We start from the raw sequence: 19,045 nt of genomic DNA on the forward strand, positions 1-19,045 counted from the left end.
GCTTGGCTACAAGTTCATAGTATTGTTTTTTTTAGTGGGGGTGGTAGAAAGGGAGATGCCTGTTTGTTAGTTTTCAGCTTTCAAATGTGACATTGCTCAGAGGACTGGCTGGGGTCCGGGACCTGGAGTATACTACTGCAGCTACTGAGAAAACAGACTCACCTGGCTAGAGGGGCTTCCTCATTTAGGGTCATTCCAGTCACCAAACTTGAGGGTCAGGAGGAAACTACTTCTTGAAGTCAGATTGTTAACAAAGGTACGCAGGGGGAGTTTGCCTTCCACTGTAGCATGGGGCACTGTCTTCTTCCTAGGGTCATCTGAACATACAGTAGCCAATTTCTTCTCCATCATTGCAGTGGCAGGATACTGGCAGTACCCTTATCTCCCCTGCTGTTTATAGGCTATTCTTAGCGTTCTGGCTATTGTGCCTTGTAGTAGTATGTAACCACCCATCATTGCTACAGCTACTCTAAGGATTGTGGTGTAGGGAAGAGTGCATATCTGCAGCGTCCCTGTGTGAGAATAATCCCTGGCTGATATAACAACATCTTGGGAGTCATTGGCAATGATTTGGAGCAGTATTCAGGCTGCTCTGGCTTGGGAAAACTGTACAAGTGGAATGCAGGGAGTCTTACAGCCTTGGTTTATAGTATGAGATTTTTGCCTGTATGCAGGGATCACTAAAAGAAAACGCCACTCGAGGGAAGAATTTTCTCCAAAGATGGAAAGAAAACACGACTGAGAACGAGTGCCTGACTAGTTTGAAGGTTTAACAACACCCATTGTTTTCTTGTATGTCTTAGCTAACTCCTGCTACAGTGTGCACACAAAGAGCCAGATACTATTCCATTTTAGTGTTTACTAGCTGGACAACAGTGAGGAAGTGTCCTGCCTCAGTGTAAGCAAGGATCTAACCTAGAAGCCAGGTCCCTCTCCTACCTAGAGCAGCAGCCACTGAGCCATACATCATCTGGCTTTGTTTCACTTTCTTCTTGGCTCCACATATCTTCCTTTTTTGGGTGTTCATAGGGTCAGCTTCAAGGAGAAGGACCTGGGTGATGCCTACTTGGTGGCCTGATGGCTAACCTATTGTGTTTAGAAGCAGGAGGATGCAGGTGCAAATCCATTCTAAGTGCAAGGACCTGGGCAACTGTCCTAAACCTTAGGCCATTAGTCTAAAGCAAGGAAGAATAGTATTCCTTTTCCTCTGGTATCTAATTTTTGCTAGTTTGCTGCAGAGCCCCACAGACTACAGGCAAGCATAAAGCACCATATACTTGCTAAGACAAGAGCATAGCCCTACCGAGCATGCTTGGTGAGCACATTGAGGCTTATGCCTTCCCTTTTCACCCAGATTGTTCAAAGTGTTGCCATTGAGTAACTGGTATTTAGGTGTTTAAAGTGAAACAGGAATTTGAGTAAGAGTTTACTGGTAGCACATTGCAATCAGCAGAGTATAGCTATGCTATCTGAGGGTTACAGTTGCAGGAAAAAAAAATGCTCATGGCTCTAAGGAGTTGTCTACTTTGGGAAGCTTTAGCAGGTCTCCTGGTCCAAACCCCTGGGCAGGCAGGCAATCCCTGTTTGGTACAGCAGTAACTTTTCCCAGTTTAATTTAACCCTCTTCAAGCAACATGAACCAAAATCTAATAAGGCTTCCTCACTCATGCTAAAATCCAAGCGTGCCAGGGGTGCTTGCTTATGCAAGTATAATTACATTGCTATGAACTAATACCATTCCCATGCAGCTGAGAGAGTTCTCTGCTTCCTTTCCCTGCCTCTCCCAATCCAATTATATCAGGGGAAGCTAATCTTCTGTAAATCTTGATTTGTAGCAAATTTCTTCCTCTACTGTGTCCGTTCTGCAGCAGTCCATTGCCTGGGGGAGGGAGACAAGGCTGCACTTATAATAAGGCCATTGTCTCACCTTGACCCTTGATGCATCCTGCATGCCATGGCTTTCTGCTTGCCATGGGGAACTGGCAGGGAAAGGAAAGCTATTTATTTATTTATGGACCCTTCAAATCCATATGAATGCCAGAACAGGAGTATTCAATTGCTGCAATGGTTCAGCCTTTGGTGACAAATCTCAGGCCCACCAAGGAACATTTGTTTCATATTTTATTGAATTTCATTTATATTAAATTAAAAATATATTTCTGACAGATTCATGTAACAAAAATGCAGAACAGTTTTCAAATTGTTCAGCCGGGATGACCAGTGTGGGTTGAGGCAAAGCAGGTCGCAGTCTACATTTGTCTTAACAAACGGATAAAACTCTAGCCCAGAAAGCCAGAATGAGGAGCTTGGGAGCATACACTGAAAAAAGAGCCTAATCACACACAGAAAAGATCCACAGGTTTCTCCCCAGCCTCCAAAAAGAAAGAAAGAAAAGAAATAAGGAAAAAAAAATAAAAAAGGAAAAAGGACAAAAATAACAGGGAAAAGAAGGGAAATTATACTAAAATATATAGCTAATATTAACCAAGTCAATATGTATTTTAACAGTGCATAATTCTTCCTAGCTGAAATATGAGAAACAAAAGGTTAAAGTAACATTACGCCACACACAATTGGCATACCCTACTGTGTAAGCAAGTGCAGGAAGTCTGAACACACCACAATAGTGCTAAACACAGACTCACACAGAATGTCAAAAATGATACTTCTAACCAAAACTGTAGGTGAGGGGGGAGGGGGAGTAGGGGAGGGGAAGAAAGAAAGCAGGGGGGAAATAAATCACAAGCAAATTACTTATATACAAATCAACCCTAAAGACAATTATGTTCCAAATAATGGTGTCCACAAAGGAAAATAAAAGCAACATTATCCTTATTTACAAATGCAACTAGCCGTGTCTTTAACAAGCTATAAAAATACTATTCACATTTTCAAAGTAACATACAGTAGTATTTTTTTTGTTTTTTTGTTTCTAAAAAGCAGCTAACTCTGAATGCACCATGTCATGTAAAATGAAAATGTCTTTCCCCGTAATGATGTCGCTTATCTTTTCTTTGAAAGTACTTCTAAGGCAGAGTTTTTCATTGGGATGTCTACATAGCAAATTGCATCTTTGTACAGAGACACCCAAGCTAGTTCTTAATGGACCTGCTTCAGAAGCAATATAACTGCATCAATGCAATGCTCCATCTAGGACAATGTAACCTGGTTCTCAGAGTTCAGCATGTTCAGAACTAGTTTGGCCTTCAGTACGTTATGCAGTAGTGCAACTAGCATGGGTAATTGGGGCTGGAGGGTGGGCTGAAAAAAAGCACTGCTGCTGCAGCCGCATGGTTGCACTGGTGGTAACCAGAAGTCACTGCTGATCCCATATGTTATAGCTGCCCTGGACACCTGGCAGTGTTGTTATGCCTCATACCATTCTCAGCATTTCTATCTTGCGCAGGGAATCAGCACACACAAAATCTCTGCCTTTTCAGGTACCTCTAGTTAAGCACCCATGTTGATTCTTTAAGGAGATGCCTTGATGAGAAGGATGTGGCAGATGTAGGCCATGAACTCAACAGTTTTCTTGTGCTGTGAATAAGGTTTCTATTACTGAAACCTCATGACATTACACTGTGGCCTAGCTTGGGGTTTAATCCTTTGCTTTCAAGAGATGCTGTATCAGACTCTGGCAAATCTATTCAGCATTGGGCCTTGAAGCAGTCTCTTGAGGAGAATGAACGCATGCACACACAAAACGGGGGCTTGGGTGTGTGCACAGACACACATAGATATGAGCCCAAGCAAGGGATTTCATATGAACAGATGAATTAGAATGACTTACACAGAGAATTTTTTTTTTTAATTTGTTTGTATTTTATCTTTCTGACGTTGGGATTATATGAACCCTGGGGTCCCTTCCAATCCTGTGGTGCTAAACTCAAAACTCAGAAAATTTAAAAAAAAAATCCTGGAATGTGGATAAAAATAAGCTTAATATGACCAACTTATCATTGCCAACATTCAGAATGTAAAATGTCATTTAAGTTTCAAAATTAAAAAATGCATCCATTTTAATTTACTCTCAACATCCCACAAAATTCAGGGGAGGCAGGGGGGATCAGATCTAGTATTTCACTTCGGGGCACATGGAGTTGGGCCTCAATTAAAAACTTCCTTTGGAAAAAACAAAAAGCAAAAGTACAACTTTCACAATCCCCAGTAACAACACAGTTCATCTAAGTTTTGTCACATACAAAAGAACATTGATTTTAGTGCATTTAAAGTTAGCTACCTTTTACACAGCTGCTCAGTTTAATAATCGACCCATTTAACAGCAGTACCAGTTTATGCTACATATGTCATAGTACTTTACTTCAAAAGAACGGCTTACATATCTACACCTATAAAATACCATTCACAGTTCGTTACTGTGGTTATCCCAAAATGGTTTAGTCTTCGGAGTGTTATGGATAATACAGTGCTTTCTCCCTACGGAAGTTCAAATGTTGGGCAGGGCAAGATGGGTCTCATACCAATGGGAAGGGATTACTTGCAAAGAATAAAACTGTTTTCCCATCTGAGCTTGTCAAGGACTAAGTTTTAGGGGGGCTACACTGGGGCACATGTACATATGCTGAGCAGTACCTTTAAATCTCTCCTACCTACTCACTCCTTCGATGATAATTACTCCTGATAATGACTAGGCAGCTGGAGTGCTGTTATTTCACTAATTTCATGATTGCCTGATCACCTTACTGCTCCCCCTCCATCCTATTCTTCTGGTAGTTGCTTTTCAGTCATACCTACCTTGTAAGATACCTGCATGGGGAAGCAGCTTATGACTGGTTTAGGAAAGTGCTTAATCATGTTCTTGAAGCACATGACTTCTTCCCATCAACTTCAATGCACTTGAAACAAGTTCCTGATTTGGGGCAAATATGTACAGCGCCTAGAAAAAAAACTTTGGGCCTCTATGTGCTTCACAATATAAAAATTAAGAAGATGCATTACTAGTTGAATAAGCTTACTGAATGCAATGACTGGCAAGTAAGGTACTGCTCAAGGTAAGAGGGTTTGTATCTGGTCTTTACTTTTAGAAGAGACTCAGAAGAAGTAGTCAGGGTCAAGTTACACGTTACACTTAGACCATACTACAAGTACTTAAAATGTAAGCACCCATGCATTAAAACTCACTATTAACTTGTGCTAAGTGTACTCTGAGTGTCAGCATCTCAGGATGTACCACTCCCAGCCCCCATCCTTAGAACAGGCATACACCCCAGATACTCTGGCTCCTAGACATGCCCCTGCTCACCAGCCCTCTAGTGGCAAGTCAAAGTTGTGGAGGTAAGAAACTCTTAATTCTTAACGTGCAACTGCTCACAGCTGCTGCTTTAACTTTCACACCACGTGAGATTCCATAGATTCAGTACAGTTTAAGTGCAACATGTAAATTTACCGTAAAAAAAAAATAAATTAAGTTTTCGGAGAAAACCAGCTTGGTGCTTGCAGCCACAATTCTTTGTTTTTGTTCATCCCCAAGTATTAATATGTACATATATAATTACCTACCCATCTGTGGAACACTCGATCAAAAAAGTATCTCAAAGACAGCAATGCTATTCAAAGGATGTGCTGTTAGACTGCAGCAGTATCTACCACAGGATGAAGTTTGAACAATAAAACAAAAAATAGAACAGCAACCCAAACTATCAATACTGCATAACTCCCAACTTTCAAAAAAATTGTTGTTACATTACAGTAAATACATCAAGTGTTGTTAGCAGCAGTGGGAGGTCTGAGGTCAATGGTAATGAGAGAATTACAAGTGGCAGATTTGAAAATGAGCTGGAAAATGATACAACTAAATTTACAGTCTTCATGTTGTTATTGCGAGTGAAAGCTCAAATCACCTTTTAAAAGGTATTTACAGAGTGAAATTAAAGGCAACTTCCTCTACTTTGGGTCGTTCTTTAAAAGCCAAACAGGTCTCTGAGAAGAAAGTCTTAGTTACGCCGCAGCTCATTTACACAATTCTGTCAATGTAAGTGAGCCAGGCGGTGGGCGTGAATGCTCCTTGCTGGGCACGTGTACATGAAACGTTTACTGTAGAGCTGCCTAATTAGCTCCACTGTAAACATCTCAGTGTCTACATGAGCAGTGCTATTAGGATAAAGTAAACAAGTTAACTCTGCCACAGGTTAGTACTTGTAAACACAAGTACCACCCTACAGTGGAGCTTTTTACTCCACAGCAACACACATGTAGATGCTGATGGGGCTGGCTGGGGCACAAAAGGTGATTCAGTGCAAGGATTTCCTGCAGGCTAGTTCCACACTGGGACACCCTCGTGCCCCAGCCAGCCCCTCTGCAGCACATTGAGCTGGGTCAGACTGGTCCCAGTCTGGCAGGCAGACCCCTGGGCTCCCTGCCAGCTGGGGCTGCTCTGACCCAGTTGAATGTGCTGTCCCCGGCACATTCAAACGTGGCACCTGGGAGCAATAAACTCTGGTGCAATATGTGCCAGAGTTTATTGCTGCACATTAATTGCATGTGTAGATGCTCCCACTGTGTAGCTAAAAGGGCCCCCAAGCATAAATGTGAAAGCAAAGCAAAGGCTTTCCTATTCTCCTCGGTACCTGCCATGCACGCACAACTTTAAAAAGCAAGCACAGAGCGTATGGAGAATGCTATCAACCCAGTGAGCAAAGTGCCTCTATGCCACTGGAGAATATCTTTTGTGTGGAGGGCTTGGCTGGCTGGTGTAGTGATGGCATGAAAGCTCTAGACTGGCCCAGCTCCCAGCCCCTGGCACAGGAGAGAATAGGAAGCTGGGGGAAGCAAAGCAGCCTGGAAACTGCTTTAAACTGAAGAGTGGAATGGGTATAGCCCCAGAATAGAGTAGGCCTAATCCTGAGCTATTCTACTGTCTTTTTATGACTCTCTCTCACTTTCTGCCTTTTAATGCTGCCACACTGATATAAAAAGGTCTTAATGCAAGCATGTCAAAGATATGGTCTGTGGGCCAGAGGCCCATGGAGCCCTATCATCTAGTCTGCAGTGATACGTGATATCAGAGTGGACCTGTGCACTGCATGTGGTGCACATCAGACCAACCCCTCATGGTGCATGGGGAGGGGAGGGCTGGTCTGGTGTGCACTGCAGACAGTGTGCAAGGCCGGTCCCAGCACACACTGGCTCTACTCAGGACTGCCCCGGGGTGCATGCTGCACTCAGCTGGTCCCAGGCACATGATGATGGCCACACTTGGGGCCAGTGTGAGGGACATGCTGCCAGCTGCACTTCAGGCTGGTCTGGATGTACAATGCTGGCAGCGCCACAATGCTGCTGCACTCTGAGCTGGGCTGGGACATACACTGTCCATGGCACCCATGTTGAACTGGCCCTGCACACTGGACTCAGCACTCAGGGCTTGTCTGTGGGCCCAGTCTGGTCTGAAGACCAGCCCAATACTACTCATCTGGTCAGTGAGGCATGATAATTTTGATATCCCTGCCATAGTGTAAGCAATAATTCAAGCCTGGGAGAGCAAAGGTGCTTAGAGTAGCTAAGGCCTTATCTACAAGTACAGGCATTCTGCAAAACTACTTCTGATTACCTATTCCTGCTAACTCCCTGTATAGATTTCCTTTTCTGGAGGAAGAGTGCCTTATTCTGAGCTTAACTCACATTGGAAGAGCATTAAAGTAATTCTGAATGAGACCCACGGTCCAGAATAAGGGTGCCCAGACACAGCATTAGTAGGGAATAGTTATTGGGCTTTAAATTCAAATCCTACCTTGCTCTGAATTACTTTCCCTGTGTATGTAGGCAAGCACTACAGAATCAGGTTCTACAAATCCCTCATATTAATGATGCTAAATTGGAAATTATACCCACTCTTGGCAGGTGTAAGGTACAGGGCAACAGATGATTAGGCTCAATATGTTCACTCTAGTGCAAAGGTTTCCCTCCTTCCCTCCGAAAGAGAGAAAAGGTCTCCCTTAGTTCACAGTTGAGCCCCCATTGCCCATAACAATAACAGGATCCGATCTTTGCTGTGTGCATGCTGGTCTGCTCTGCCCCAGCAAAATATAAACAAGTATAATCTTCACTCTGTCAATGCCTTCTGGGACCTACCAGTTGTTGGAAAAGTGAGACAGGGCAGTCCCAATTTTCCATCAACCTGCAGAAATGAAAGGAACAAGCTGCCTCTCTGCAACTTTTGTGTTCATGCTTTACATTTTTTTTCAATTAAAAGATGCAAAGCAGCTGGCAGTGTTAATACTGAATTTCTCGACCCAAATAGAAAGGTTTGTGGTCTGAGGTTTCATTACAGGCTGCTCCTTCTTATAGCAATAAGTACTAAGTTTCTGTTTTTTCCATTTTTTTCTACATTAAACAGATTACTCCTCTGAATAATTCTGAAACTCTCTTGCATTTAAATAGGCAGGCATTGTCAATTTAAAAAACATGGTTAATTAAAAAAATGAGTTAAAAGGAATGAGGTCAATTTAAAAACTGGTCAGTGAAAAAGTTAGTTAAAGAAGGATACTGTCAAGTTAAGCTCTAGTTGGTTTCCATCAATAGTTATAGGAAACCATCAACTTCCACATCACAATTTCCCCTGAAATTCTTTTAGCTTCTGTTGGCATAAGTAACAGTGAAGATGGCTATCACCAAAAGAGATTAGGAAAAAGGAAACTCTTTCTCACCCCCCCCCCACCCTTTTCATTTGGTTTGTTTGCGCTGTGCGTTTGACAATACATTCAGGCATTTTTTTTCTCCTGAAGTTATTCGGTATTCTCCCAACAGGTATTCCGTGACAGGGGAGACAGAAACATATATAAATAGGAAAATGTGATTAATAAAGTCATTAAAACTTGTCCAAGGGCTTTAGAGACAGATGTAGAACCTGAGATTTAATTAAGTCTAGTGAAAAAATTCTCTCTCAAAACTGGTTTTCATCAGAAAATTGATTTTTTTTATGAAATGATTTTTTTTTTGTGAAAAGCACCTGCTTTCCACAGAAAATTCGATTTTTCATTTAAAAATAAAACCCGAGCTTCACCTTACGTGATGAATGGTCTCACCTCTCCAAGATGATGATGATGATAAAAACTAAGAATAATACACAAATTAAGTCTATCAAGTTAGTTACTCTTATCAGAGAAGAAGAGATAGATACTGTTTGTTATTTCTGTAAGGCTTCGGAAGCACTCTGATTCTATGGCAAAGAGGCAATAAACCAGTCAGATATTTCTGGTGAAAAACATTCAGAGCATACATAACAATACAGACTATTGACTTTGTGTTTTGTTGAACATTAAGATTAATCATCCCTTGAAGAAAAAAAAAGACAGAAAAAAAAGTTCAGTTCAACCCAGGTCAATACATTATACACAGGTCAATTGTATACAGAGCAATGGATTTTTAAAGGAAATTTTGGTTGCACACAACCCAGACCAGGAGCCTAAGATAAATAGATGGTAACCATTTGTTGTTATGCAATTCATTTGGCATTTCACCACCTGAATTTTCATTAGCGACAAATTTGCTTTAATTGTTTGCTTGCCCAGAATTATCGGTGACACATTTGGCACTGATCAGCCTCTGCAATTCACTGGCCATTTCTGTGGCTGCTTTGCCTCGGGCTTTCATGCTCAGTGCATGGAACCTCTGCACTTCCACATTACCGAGTATATTATATCATATTCACAATCAGCAATTAAAAAAATGAATAAATAATTCATTTGTAATTCAAGTTTTGGGGGAAAAAGGTTAGACTATTAAAGACCAGATTTATTTACACTTCATTTATTCAGTGGGGCTTATTTTTTAATGTTATGATGATACTGAATTACTAGAGAACACAAGCCAGTTTCCCACCATGTAGCAGGTGGATCCTAATGAACTTATGTGGAATTCCCTTCAATATTTTCAAGATGTGCACATCTCTCTCTTCATCGGTCCTTTAGTGCACCCCTTCATTAACAAACACATTGCCTGGACAGAGATTTTCCATTAGGAGTTTCTTGACTTTCACATCTGTTCACTGAGATTAAGCCCCCCTGTTCCTTCATATTCTCAGTGTTTTTTGAATCACAAATGGGACATAAAAACCCAGAACGTTACTGTTTGTCCATTCCCTCTTCTCAAGAAGCTTAACTCTGAGGCCCCAGTCTTGCAGACTTCCACACGTGCTTAACTTTTAGCACAGTCAGTGCTTCCTGTTGACATAAGTTTTCCCAGGATTGGGCTTCCTTAATGTCTGCCTATATTTCCCGTTAACATTACTGGGGCTTATGGAAAGGACCCAAGAGCAGAAGAGCCCTCGCTCTACAAAGAGGCTTCCTCTGAGATACACAAGGCTTTTGTAACTATTTATCCTGCTTTAATGGTCTGCTATTCATTTTGTTCTGCCACAACACACTGATTTATTAAGTGACCAGCTGGCCACAATGCCTCCTTCAAAGATTTGTTGTTGTTGCTGCTTTTAAACCATTTATCTACATTCAGGGTTTATGTGTTTAATAATTGCACAGCAGCTGGTAATTAAGTTCAGCTAGTTCAAATTGACTTAATTGCACCTAATTCTGTAATGCCCCATAGGTGGAACTAGCCTTAACCTGAAATCCACAGGGACATTGTAGAGATATCCACAAATTCTGTTTCAAACCACAAAACTAGGAACATACCCATATTTGAAATCAAAGGGCCCCTTCTGTTCCACTAATAATTTTATCTAGTAAATCCTGTAACACAGTGAATTACATATACATATATTTCATGCCAATCCTTGGAATAAGTGAGGGAGTCAGGTGATGGGAAGTCACCTGTGGCAATCAGTGTGGCTGCTCATATAATACTGCTGGACATCAGCTCTTAAAATTAACTCAACAGTGGAACAAGGATGAGGGTTGTAGTTTATTCCCTTGCCTGCCTCTTTGGCAGGCAGCTCGTGGCTGGTGGCCACCCATTACATTATTTAGGATTTAAGAAAAAATATGCATGACATTTCTAGGCCATTCACCAGCCATGTACCTATTGCTCGGTTTCATCACAATAAGGATTTTAATGTTAATAGTACCAAAGGCTGCCTATACATGTGCTCAGAGGTGGGAGGGGGCAGCCAAAGTGCATTAGCCTGTCTCACCTCCAATTTCTGTTCAACCATTATTTTTTTCTTAAAAACTTAACAGTTAAAAATTTAGGCACAGATCCATACATATTTAGACACCTAATTTTTATTTAGGATCATAGTGAGAGTTTGGTGCTAATATTCCTTAGTGGATCTGAGTCTCAGTGTTTCCAAAGCAGGACTACTGATGCTACTCGTCACTATATTTTCCCTTTCCCCTACCCTGTGTCCATCTGGTGTTCTGTTTCCAATACTAAAATGTTTCTGACTAAATTTATTTTGAGTCATGGGGCAAATAAATCAAAGATCTATGTAAAAGCTGAAATCATGAAAGGGCACTAAGTGCATGGAGACAGACTCATACTTATTTACATTTTTGAATGAAAGCTCGGAGTCATGCACATTTCAGCTTCTAAAACCTTGTATATACTATCTTCTGTGCCAGAGCATTTCTCTTTTTAGAAAACTTGCATCCTTGGTGTACTTCAAGACAGAGCTGGACATTTTTCTCCCCTGACTTCCTCCAGTGCTTGCTTTGCTTTCCTTCATGCGGCAGCAGTAGAACTGGTTACTCCTTCACTGTACTCTCTGAAGTAGTCACTGTACTGGCCTCTCAGAACCAGTGGACACTGTTCCAAAGACTTGATTTGCTTCGTTTTGGCATTTCCACAGTTGTCCTTTATATATAATTTCACTTTTAACTTAAAATTATTTTATTTTGCTGGTCACTTCCATATTGCTTCATTCAAAATCCAGAAAACAGTTCATAGTGAGAACAAATAAAATCATAGCTTAAGTGCAAACTAACTTTCCAGTGAACTGCTATGTGCATTTTATCCAGTCCAGTGTCTTCTTTCCAGTTTAAAAGACCCCCTGTTTGGGCCACCCCTTGGAACACCAACAGGGTTTTTGAGCTATATTAAACTCTCCTCCCTCCATCTTGTCCTCAGTGTTGCCTACTGCATCCCCAAGCAATTTAATCAATGAGCAAAAAGAAATAGAGGGGAAAATTGCATGTTGGTTTTTTTTTTTCTTTTCGTATAATCAATAGGTATAAAACATGAAAGTGAGGCCCTGTGGATACAAATCTTGAGTCCTAGCCTCTCTCCTTTGCTTTCAAAAAAAGGATGTTGGAGGTTTACATTTGTTTTGTTAGATTTCTTTCCTGAAAGGATGGTTTTGTGTTTAAAATACTTGTTGGCATGTAGACACACACGGTAATGTCATGCACAGGAGCTTTGAGTTAAAGTCTCCATGGTTAGGAAATGGAACAAAACTGTGGGAGTGGCTAAGAAGAAGGGAATGGCCAGATGCAAAGAATCAAATCATTATTGTTGCTGCTGTCATTATTTCTTGGATGGCCACGACGAAGATCTGAATGGTTATGGAAAGCTGGGTTAGCCATTTTCAGTTGCTGGGATAGAAAGTGTTAGAGAAAGAAATTGGATTTTCAATCTCAATTATTATGCTATCACACATGGTATAAAAAATTGTCCTTTTTTTTTCCCTAATGGAAACTGCATTGCGATTTCCAGGAATGCTGAATAGACTCTCATCAGTTCCTGCTGATAGAAACAGACACTGTGTGACTTTCCCTACAGCATCCAAGTTGAATCACTGAGAATTAGCTTGACAGCAGGCAACACTGCCACTGGCCTTTACTGGTATTCTCTGGCTTGTCTGACCTTCTGACCCTCTGGGTCTGTGGAAAGCGAGAAATGCCAGATTTTGTCCTCCTTTCGTTCTCTTTCTTTCTTTCCTTCTGGGTTCCCAACCCAATCGGCAGATGACTTAAAGGTGTCCTTCCACTTGGAAATATCAAAGTGAGTGAACTGGTAAGAAGAGGAAGCTCACAGGAGAAAGGAAGAGAGAGAGAGAGAGAGAGAGAAAGAAAGAGAGGCTGCTAAAAAGGGGTTGCCTCTCCACTTCTGTAATACTGTTGTTACTACACCACTGTGTTTCGGTGTCTGTAGGGTGGTGGGGGCAGCACAGTGCCAGGCTTCAGGGAGAACTCAGAGAGGTATTCAGGGTTCTCTGCCACGATGGGCCGGATCCGTCCATTTTGTTTGTAAAAATATTTTGTGCTGTACTCCTGCAGGTAGTCCGGGTGCTGGAGGGTGCTTCGTGGTGGCAGGCTGTGATTCCAGTAATCTGGGTTGTCAAAGGCCTTCTTGGATTTCTCCGGCAAAGGAAGCCCATTGTTCTTCAGGTACTCGGCATTTTCCAAAGTGTTAGCAAAGGTGTTGAGGTACAATGGCTCATTCACATATTCATCCTCTGCTTTGGATTGCCCATTTGGAGCATTGTGATACTCTGGGTTGTCCAGAGCTTGGAGATCACCGTTCTTCCGGCGGGAGACAAATGGATTCTCCTCTACTGGGTTCAAATAATCTAAAAAAGACAAAATGCATGTCAACATATGGAGAAAGCAGCCCAGTAACCAGCCCTTTCAGCTAGGAGCTTGTTTTAACATTGATGTCAGACCTAATCAGGGGTGATGCATAGGGGGTGCATATGGATGTACTTGCACCCCCTGTGTGTGGCGGTGCAATTGGTGCAAAAAGGCACTGCCGACAGTGCTGGTGGCATCTGCGGGAGCTCCCTGCTCACTACCTCCGGGCTCCTGCCACTGCCATCACACTCCTGCCGGTGCAGCCATGCCCCCCAGCTGCCGGGGGCACGTGCCGTTCATGGACCTAATGGTAATAGCACACTTATCCATGTTGCTATTATTCATTTATATCGTGGTTCCTAGATATCAGGGCCAAAATTGGGTTAGATGCTGTACAAAATCATTGTGAGAGATAGCCCTTGCCCCTAAAAGCTTACAATCTAAACAGAAAAGGCACCCAAATGGTAGAAAAGGGTACCATTCCCATTTTAGAGATGAGGACCTGAAGCACAGAGAACCCAATGGACTTGTCCAAGATCACCAAGAATGTGAGGCAGAGATGGGAACTAAACTCAGATCTCCTTGAGTCTCACACGAGTGCCTTATCAAGGATGCCCCTTCCCCCCAAGTACAGTATGGAGTATGGTCTAGTGATCATAGAAGTGGAATAAGAGTATCGTGATCTATCCCCCTCTCTCTGCCACTGATTCTTTATGTGACCTTGGACTAGTCATTTTTACATCTCTACCTCATCACATTTTCCCTATCCAGAAACTGGTATTTAAGCCTCTGATCTTATTATCCATCACTTAAGTCACCTTTGTATTATAAACAATTCCAAAGCCTAACCTTTACAACTGTTCTCTTAAAAATGCAGCTTGCTGGCTGATTAACCAGCTGCCCTTACTCAATGATACAAAGCCAGATATTCTACTAGTTATTCTAATTAGCATTGAGAGGGACCCTGAGCTATTACTAAGCCAAGATTAGGACAGTGAGATCCATAACAAATATCCAGACTCTGAAGTATGCTTTTCACATATTTGGTGTGATCTTCATCACTGCTTGAAGGCACTCAGCACCCATAGGGAAAAGGAGAGGAGGAAGGGTTTTCTTCACAACACCACAAGAGAGGCCCATCAGAAAAAAAATTAAATAAATATGAAGACAGGGCATGTGCAGGAGGCTCTGCACACCACTCTTGGGGTCAGCAAGGACTCTGCTGAGGTGGGAGCCTATTACATTAAAGTCACGGATAGATGCATGCATGAACTGATATGCCAGGTCCCTTCCTCAACTCTTCCTTCCTCGCCCTCAGGAAGTAACAATTATTAATTTCCAGTCAGTGAATTTACCCAAGAAGTGAAGTTATGATTAATCCTTCACCTAAGTCAAACCATTTAAATGGATCCCTGAAACCCCAGACTTAGTGTTTTGCCAAGCAGAGATGAACTTAAGCGGGTGCTTCAAAATTAAACACGAGTAAATTCTCTGCTGAACCTGGCTCCAGGTGACTACGGGCGTTGTTACATGTGTTCCAGGAGTTGCGGGGGAGGTGCTTTAATTAAAATGGCCAAAGAGTCTCGTGTATCAGCATCCCCACACTTCAAAATAGTGGCAGGGTGCTTTATCTAAAGCTCATTGAACAAGCTTTAGTTAAAGCACCTCCACTGCCATTTGAAGCATGGGGACACTGATACACAAGATGCGGACACTGGCTGAAGTGCAGTAATTTCCATGCTCCAGAAGACTCTGTTAAATGAGCCTGCTTTGACGTGCTGTAATTACAGCGCATCAGAGCAGCCTCCCCGCTCGTGTATGGGCACCCATAGGCTCCATGCAACTTTTCTCCTTCCTTTGGGCACCTGTGTAGGGCTAGTCACAATCTATATATAGTACACAAGGTAGGTCAAGGTGGCACCTTAGAGACTAATGTGGGTAACCACCTCTACATGCTGAAGTGGAATTCAAGAGCTCTTTAAAAGAACCAGCATTATAACACACCATTCTAAAGGGCTGAAAGCTACAGACACCTCATCTTAAATTAAAATGTTTGTATAATTGTTTCTTTTAAGTGTGATACAGGGAAATAGGTGAAGTGTGGCCCCCTGATACAGCTAGAGTTGGCATAGATTTGGGCACATGTTTCTCTGCAGTGAAATGTTCTTATGTATGCATCATCTATTGTGCTTTCAGAACTGAGCTTCTCCTGGGCATAAAATGCCAAGTTTGTGAAATGGTTGAAAGACTCATTGAAGATGACATCACAAGACACACTGGAAATTACAGCCAGTTGAAAAAGGGTATTTTCCATGAAAAATTCGGAAGTGGTTTTTGTTTCCATTAAAATTTTCTCATGCATTTTTCTTTTCTTTCTTTTTTATTAAACTGAAACAGGGAGAACCTGAAACCCAACATTTTAGTATTTGCTTTTCATGAGGGGAAAAACAAACAAACCAGCCACATCACTTTTTTCACATTAAAACTGACGGTTTAGTCAAAAAGTCATTTTTGGTCAAAAAATATTTCAGCAAAAGTATTAAGATAAGGTCCTTCTAGAGTCTTTTACTGCTAAATGCTAAATCTTTACCTGTTTTGGGCTTGTCACGCATTGGAGTCATGTATCCATCTTCATCTAACTCACTCCGTGGACCCCGCTCAGGTACAAATACTGTTGGGTCAGCACTATACCTCTGAGTGCTGCTGTCCTCTTGTGCAAGGGTAGCCACCTGCTTCCGCAGTGTGCCATTACAGCAAGTGTCATCAAAGATCTCTGCTGCAGCTCCTTGGATAACTGGGGCCTCTGGTACTATGCAGCCAGTGGGTCTGTATGGCAGAGGCACTCCTTGTTCAGCAGTGAAGCCGCCATCTCTATACAAAAACTGGTTCTGTTAGAAATAAAATGGATGGAGACAGAATAAAGTAACTGACTGAACAGAGAGACTCTTTTGGTTTCACATCATTTTTTACTCAGTGCTGCATTTTATTAAATGCTTGAACCCTTCTTTAGACTGAAGATCACAGCCATTGCTGTAGCTGCATCAGTGCACTCTGGCATAAACTGAAACAAAGATGTTACTTGCATAGGTGGTGCTTACCTCAGTTTCAATCAGGATGAAACTACATCAGTACAGTTAATGGTGTTGCCCATTAACACTGCTGCAGCTATACAAATGGCTGGCTACAGATCCTGAAAGTCAGGCAAGTCACCAGTCTAGACAGGCCTAAGAGTCATATACGCAGTAAATGGAACCAACTGATATAGTTTTCTTTCTCTGCTGGGCTGGCAAGAACAATTTTTTTTTTTCTTCGAACAACAAACTTTAAACATGACCTGATGGAAAACTTCCTCAAGAAAGGACAGAGAACACTGTCACCCCTAAACTCTTATTTATTCCAATTGGACAAAGTTTTGATGTGAATTTGTAGCAATAGTCAAAACCATGCAGTCACGTAAACTCTACGCTATTACGATGAGAGCTGAAATTTAGCTTGCATTTCCATTGGTGTCTCAACTCATTGCTTTGCCTCAGCCTATCATTTTGCTTGTCAATAAGAGTGTTCATGTAAATCTCATTATCATGACCTACAAGAAGAAAGGAAAAGTGGGCAGAAATGTCCAAGCTCTTTACCTACATCTTTGTGAAATATTATCGGATATTCTGGATCTACAGTACCGTGGAACTCTAGATGCTTTGATGAATCAAGACTAGGTTTCAACAGACATGTATGTTTGGTTAGGGTCTATATATTTTGAATCACTGTTGGCTTTGGATAAATTGGGCAATTTATGAAGAAAACAAGGAAGGGAACAATCGGTTTAGAGAGACAAAAAAAACCTAAAGGATGAAGGTTGATTGTGAAATACTTACTCCTGACATAGGGGTGTACGCAGGAGGAGGGCTGTGTCCAATTTCACTCTAATAGGAAAGAAAAATGGAATGATGGATATAATAAGAGGTCACATGAAAGAAAATAAGTCACATGAGCTGTATGAACCAATGGGGAAAAACATGCACAACAGTGAGAGGCCAGATCTGGCCATTCCTGTCCAGGTAACACTCCCCTTGAACAGGCCTTTGGATTCAGTGGGAGTATTGCCCGAAGCAGGACTACAGGATTTGTCACTGGTTCGTTAAGAACAAGTGCTACATTGGCTGATAGATGCCTGTTTTGCAAATGTCTTTGGTTTAAGTTTTGAAGAGACCGATTCTATAGAGACACTGATGTACATGTGGAAGGTAGGCTTATCTCATAAAGAATGTAGACCAGGGAAAGATGCTGCTATTTTCAGTCAGCCCAAAGTACACTACAATGTTTCCTTTTCCACATATCAAATAGCATGAACAGGATAAAGACAGGGGAATCTACAACTCAGGATGAAGGATCTTGCACCAAGCCTTCACATACTACAGCTGCTTAAAACTGAAAGGGGGGAGGAGTGGGAATATGAAAACAATGGGGAGGGAGCCATTTTCATTTTAATTTGAAGTTTTCTGCAAATATTTTGATTTAAAAAATGAGTATGTTACAGGAAACTTTTCATTTTGTTTTGGTAAGAAAAATAAAACCCTATTTCTGCTTACTTCTAAAAAACTTTGCCCATTTTTCCACTGGAAAAAAGAGGGGTAGGCAAAGACACAGAAATGTGAGACAAAGTAGGAAAAAAACCTTTCTATCAAAAGAATTCAGCCAACCCTAACACACACCAGTATCAAATAAATTGCATTTTTCCCCATATCCCACTCAATATCTGTCTCAGAAAAATACAAGCATGTTAAGAGAGGTGCCTCACCAAAAAGATAAAAAATATATACACAGTACAATGAAGTTGAGGGGCATTTTTGCCAACCTCATATAATTACTACTTATAAACATTTTACCACAAGGTATTAAAGGCAGACGTGGCTGTGCTGCTTATCTTTCAGATTGTCTAACACTTCATTTTATGACACCCTGTTTTCAGTTGCTTATAAGTTTGCCAAATTTTAACAATTCAGACTGAAATTTTCCATGCTGGATGCCTGCTTCAGGCAGATTTTATTTTCAAAGACCCAGCTATAACAGTTCAGATGTTCCTGGAAATAAGACTGGGGGAAAGATGATGCTGTACTTATGTTAAAAAAAATGTTGAGCAAATGATCACATGCAGAGTTGAAAGAGAGATGTAAAATTTGGCAGAGGGAGTTCTCCTAGAAGCAGAAGTATACCTATTGCCATCCCTGTGAAAATCCACCTGATTTGGCCAAAATACAAGTTACTGAAATATTTCAGTTTATGCATCACACATGCTCCTTGGAGATGTTTTAGAATTTGACAACTAAATTCTCTTAAGTTTCCATCTGCACTAAGCATGCTCCAGCTCAGGAATGTAATATCTGAGCATGACTTTTTCAAAAAATACTTTTTCTGGAAGCTCAAGTGGTAGAGGTGAATCTAGGGATTGAAGCATTGCAAATCTAAACATTCCAAAGTACTAACACTGCCCATACAACCTTAATTTGGTCCTCTTGTGCCAATATGTTATGAACATCTTTAATATCAAGATCACATACTATTGTTTC

General features: G+C 41.4%; 1 protein-coding gene across 10 annotated transcripts in view; it reads right to left on the reverse strand.

Moving 5' to 3' along the window:
* Nucleotides 1-2,107: 2,107 nt before the first annotated feature.
* ERBB4 (erb-b2 receptor tyrosine kinase 4) overlaps nt 2,108-19,045 on the reverse strand; it is a 1,202,068-nt gene continuing 1,185,130 nt past the window's right edge. For 6 of the 10 annotated variants that reach the window (XM_059727134.1, XM_059727130.1, XM_059727133.1 and 3 more), the window contains 3 exons: nt 17,354-17,401; nt 16,072-16,369; nt 2,108-13,480 (listed from right to left, as the gene is read on the reverse strand). In XM_059727134.1, coding sequence (XP_059583117.1) covers nt 13,035-13,480; nt 16,072-16,369; nt 17,354-17,401 — 792 coding nt within the window. In that variant the 3' untranslated portion in view covers nt 2,108-13,034. The remainder of the gene's footprint in view (nt 13,481-16,071; nt 16,370-17,353; nt 17,402-19,045) is intronic. The other 4 variants (XM_059727137.1, XM_059727135.1, XM_059727132.1 and 1 more) reach the window with 1 other exon arrangement.

This window comes from Alligator mississippiensis, chromosome 4 (assembly GCF_030867095.1).
Source record: "Alligator mississippiensis isolate rAllMis1 chromosome 4, rAllMis1, whole genome shotgun sequence".
NCBI lineage: Eukaryota > Metazoa > Chordata > Crocodylia > Alligatoridae > Alligator > Alligator mississippiensis.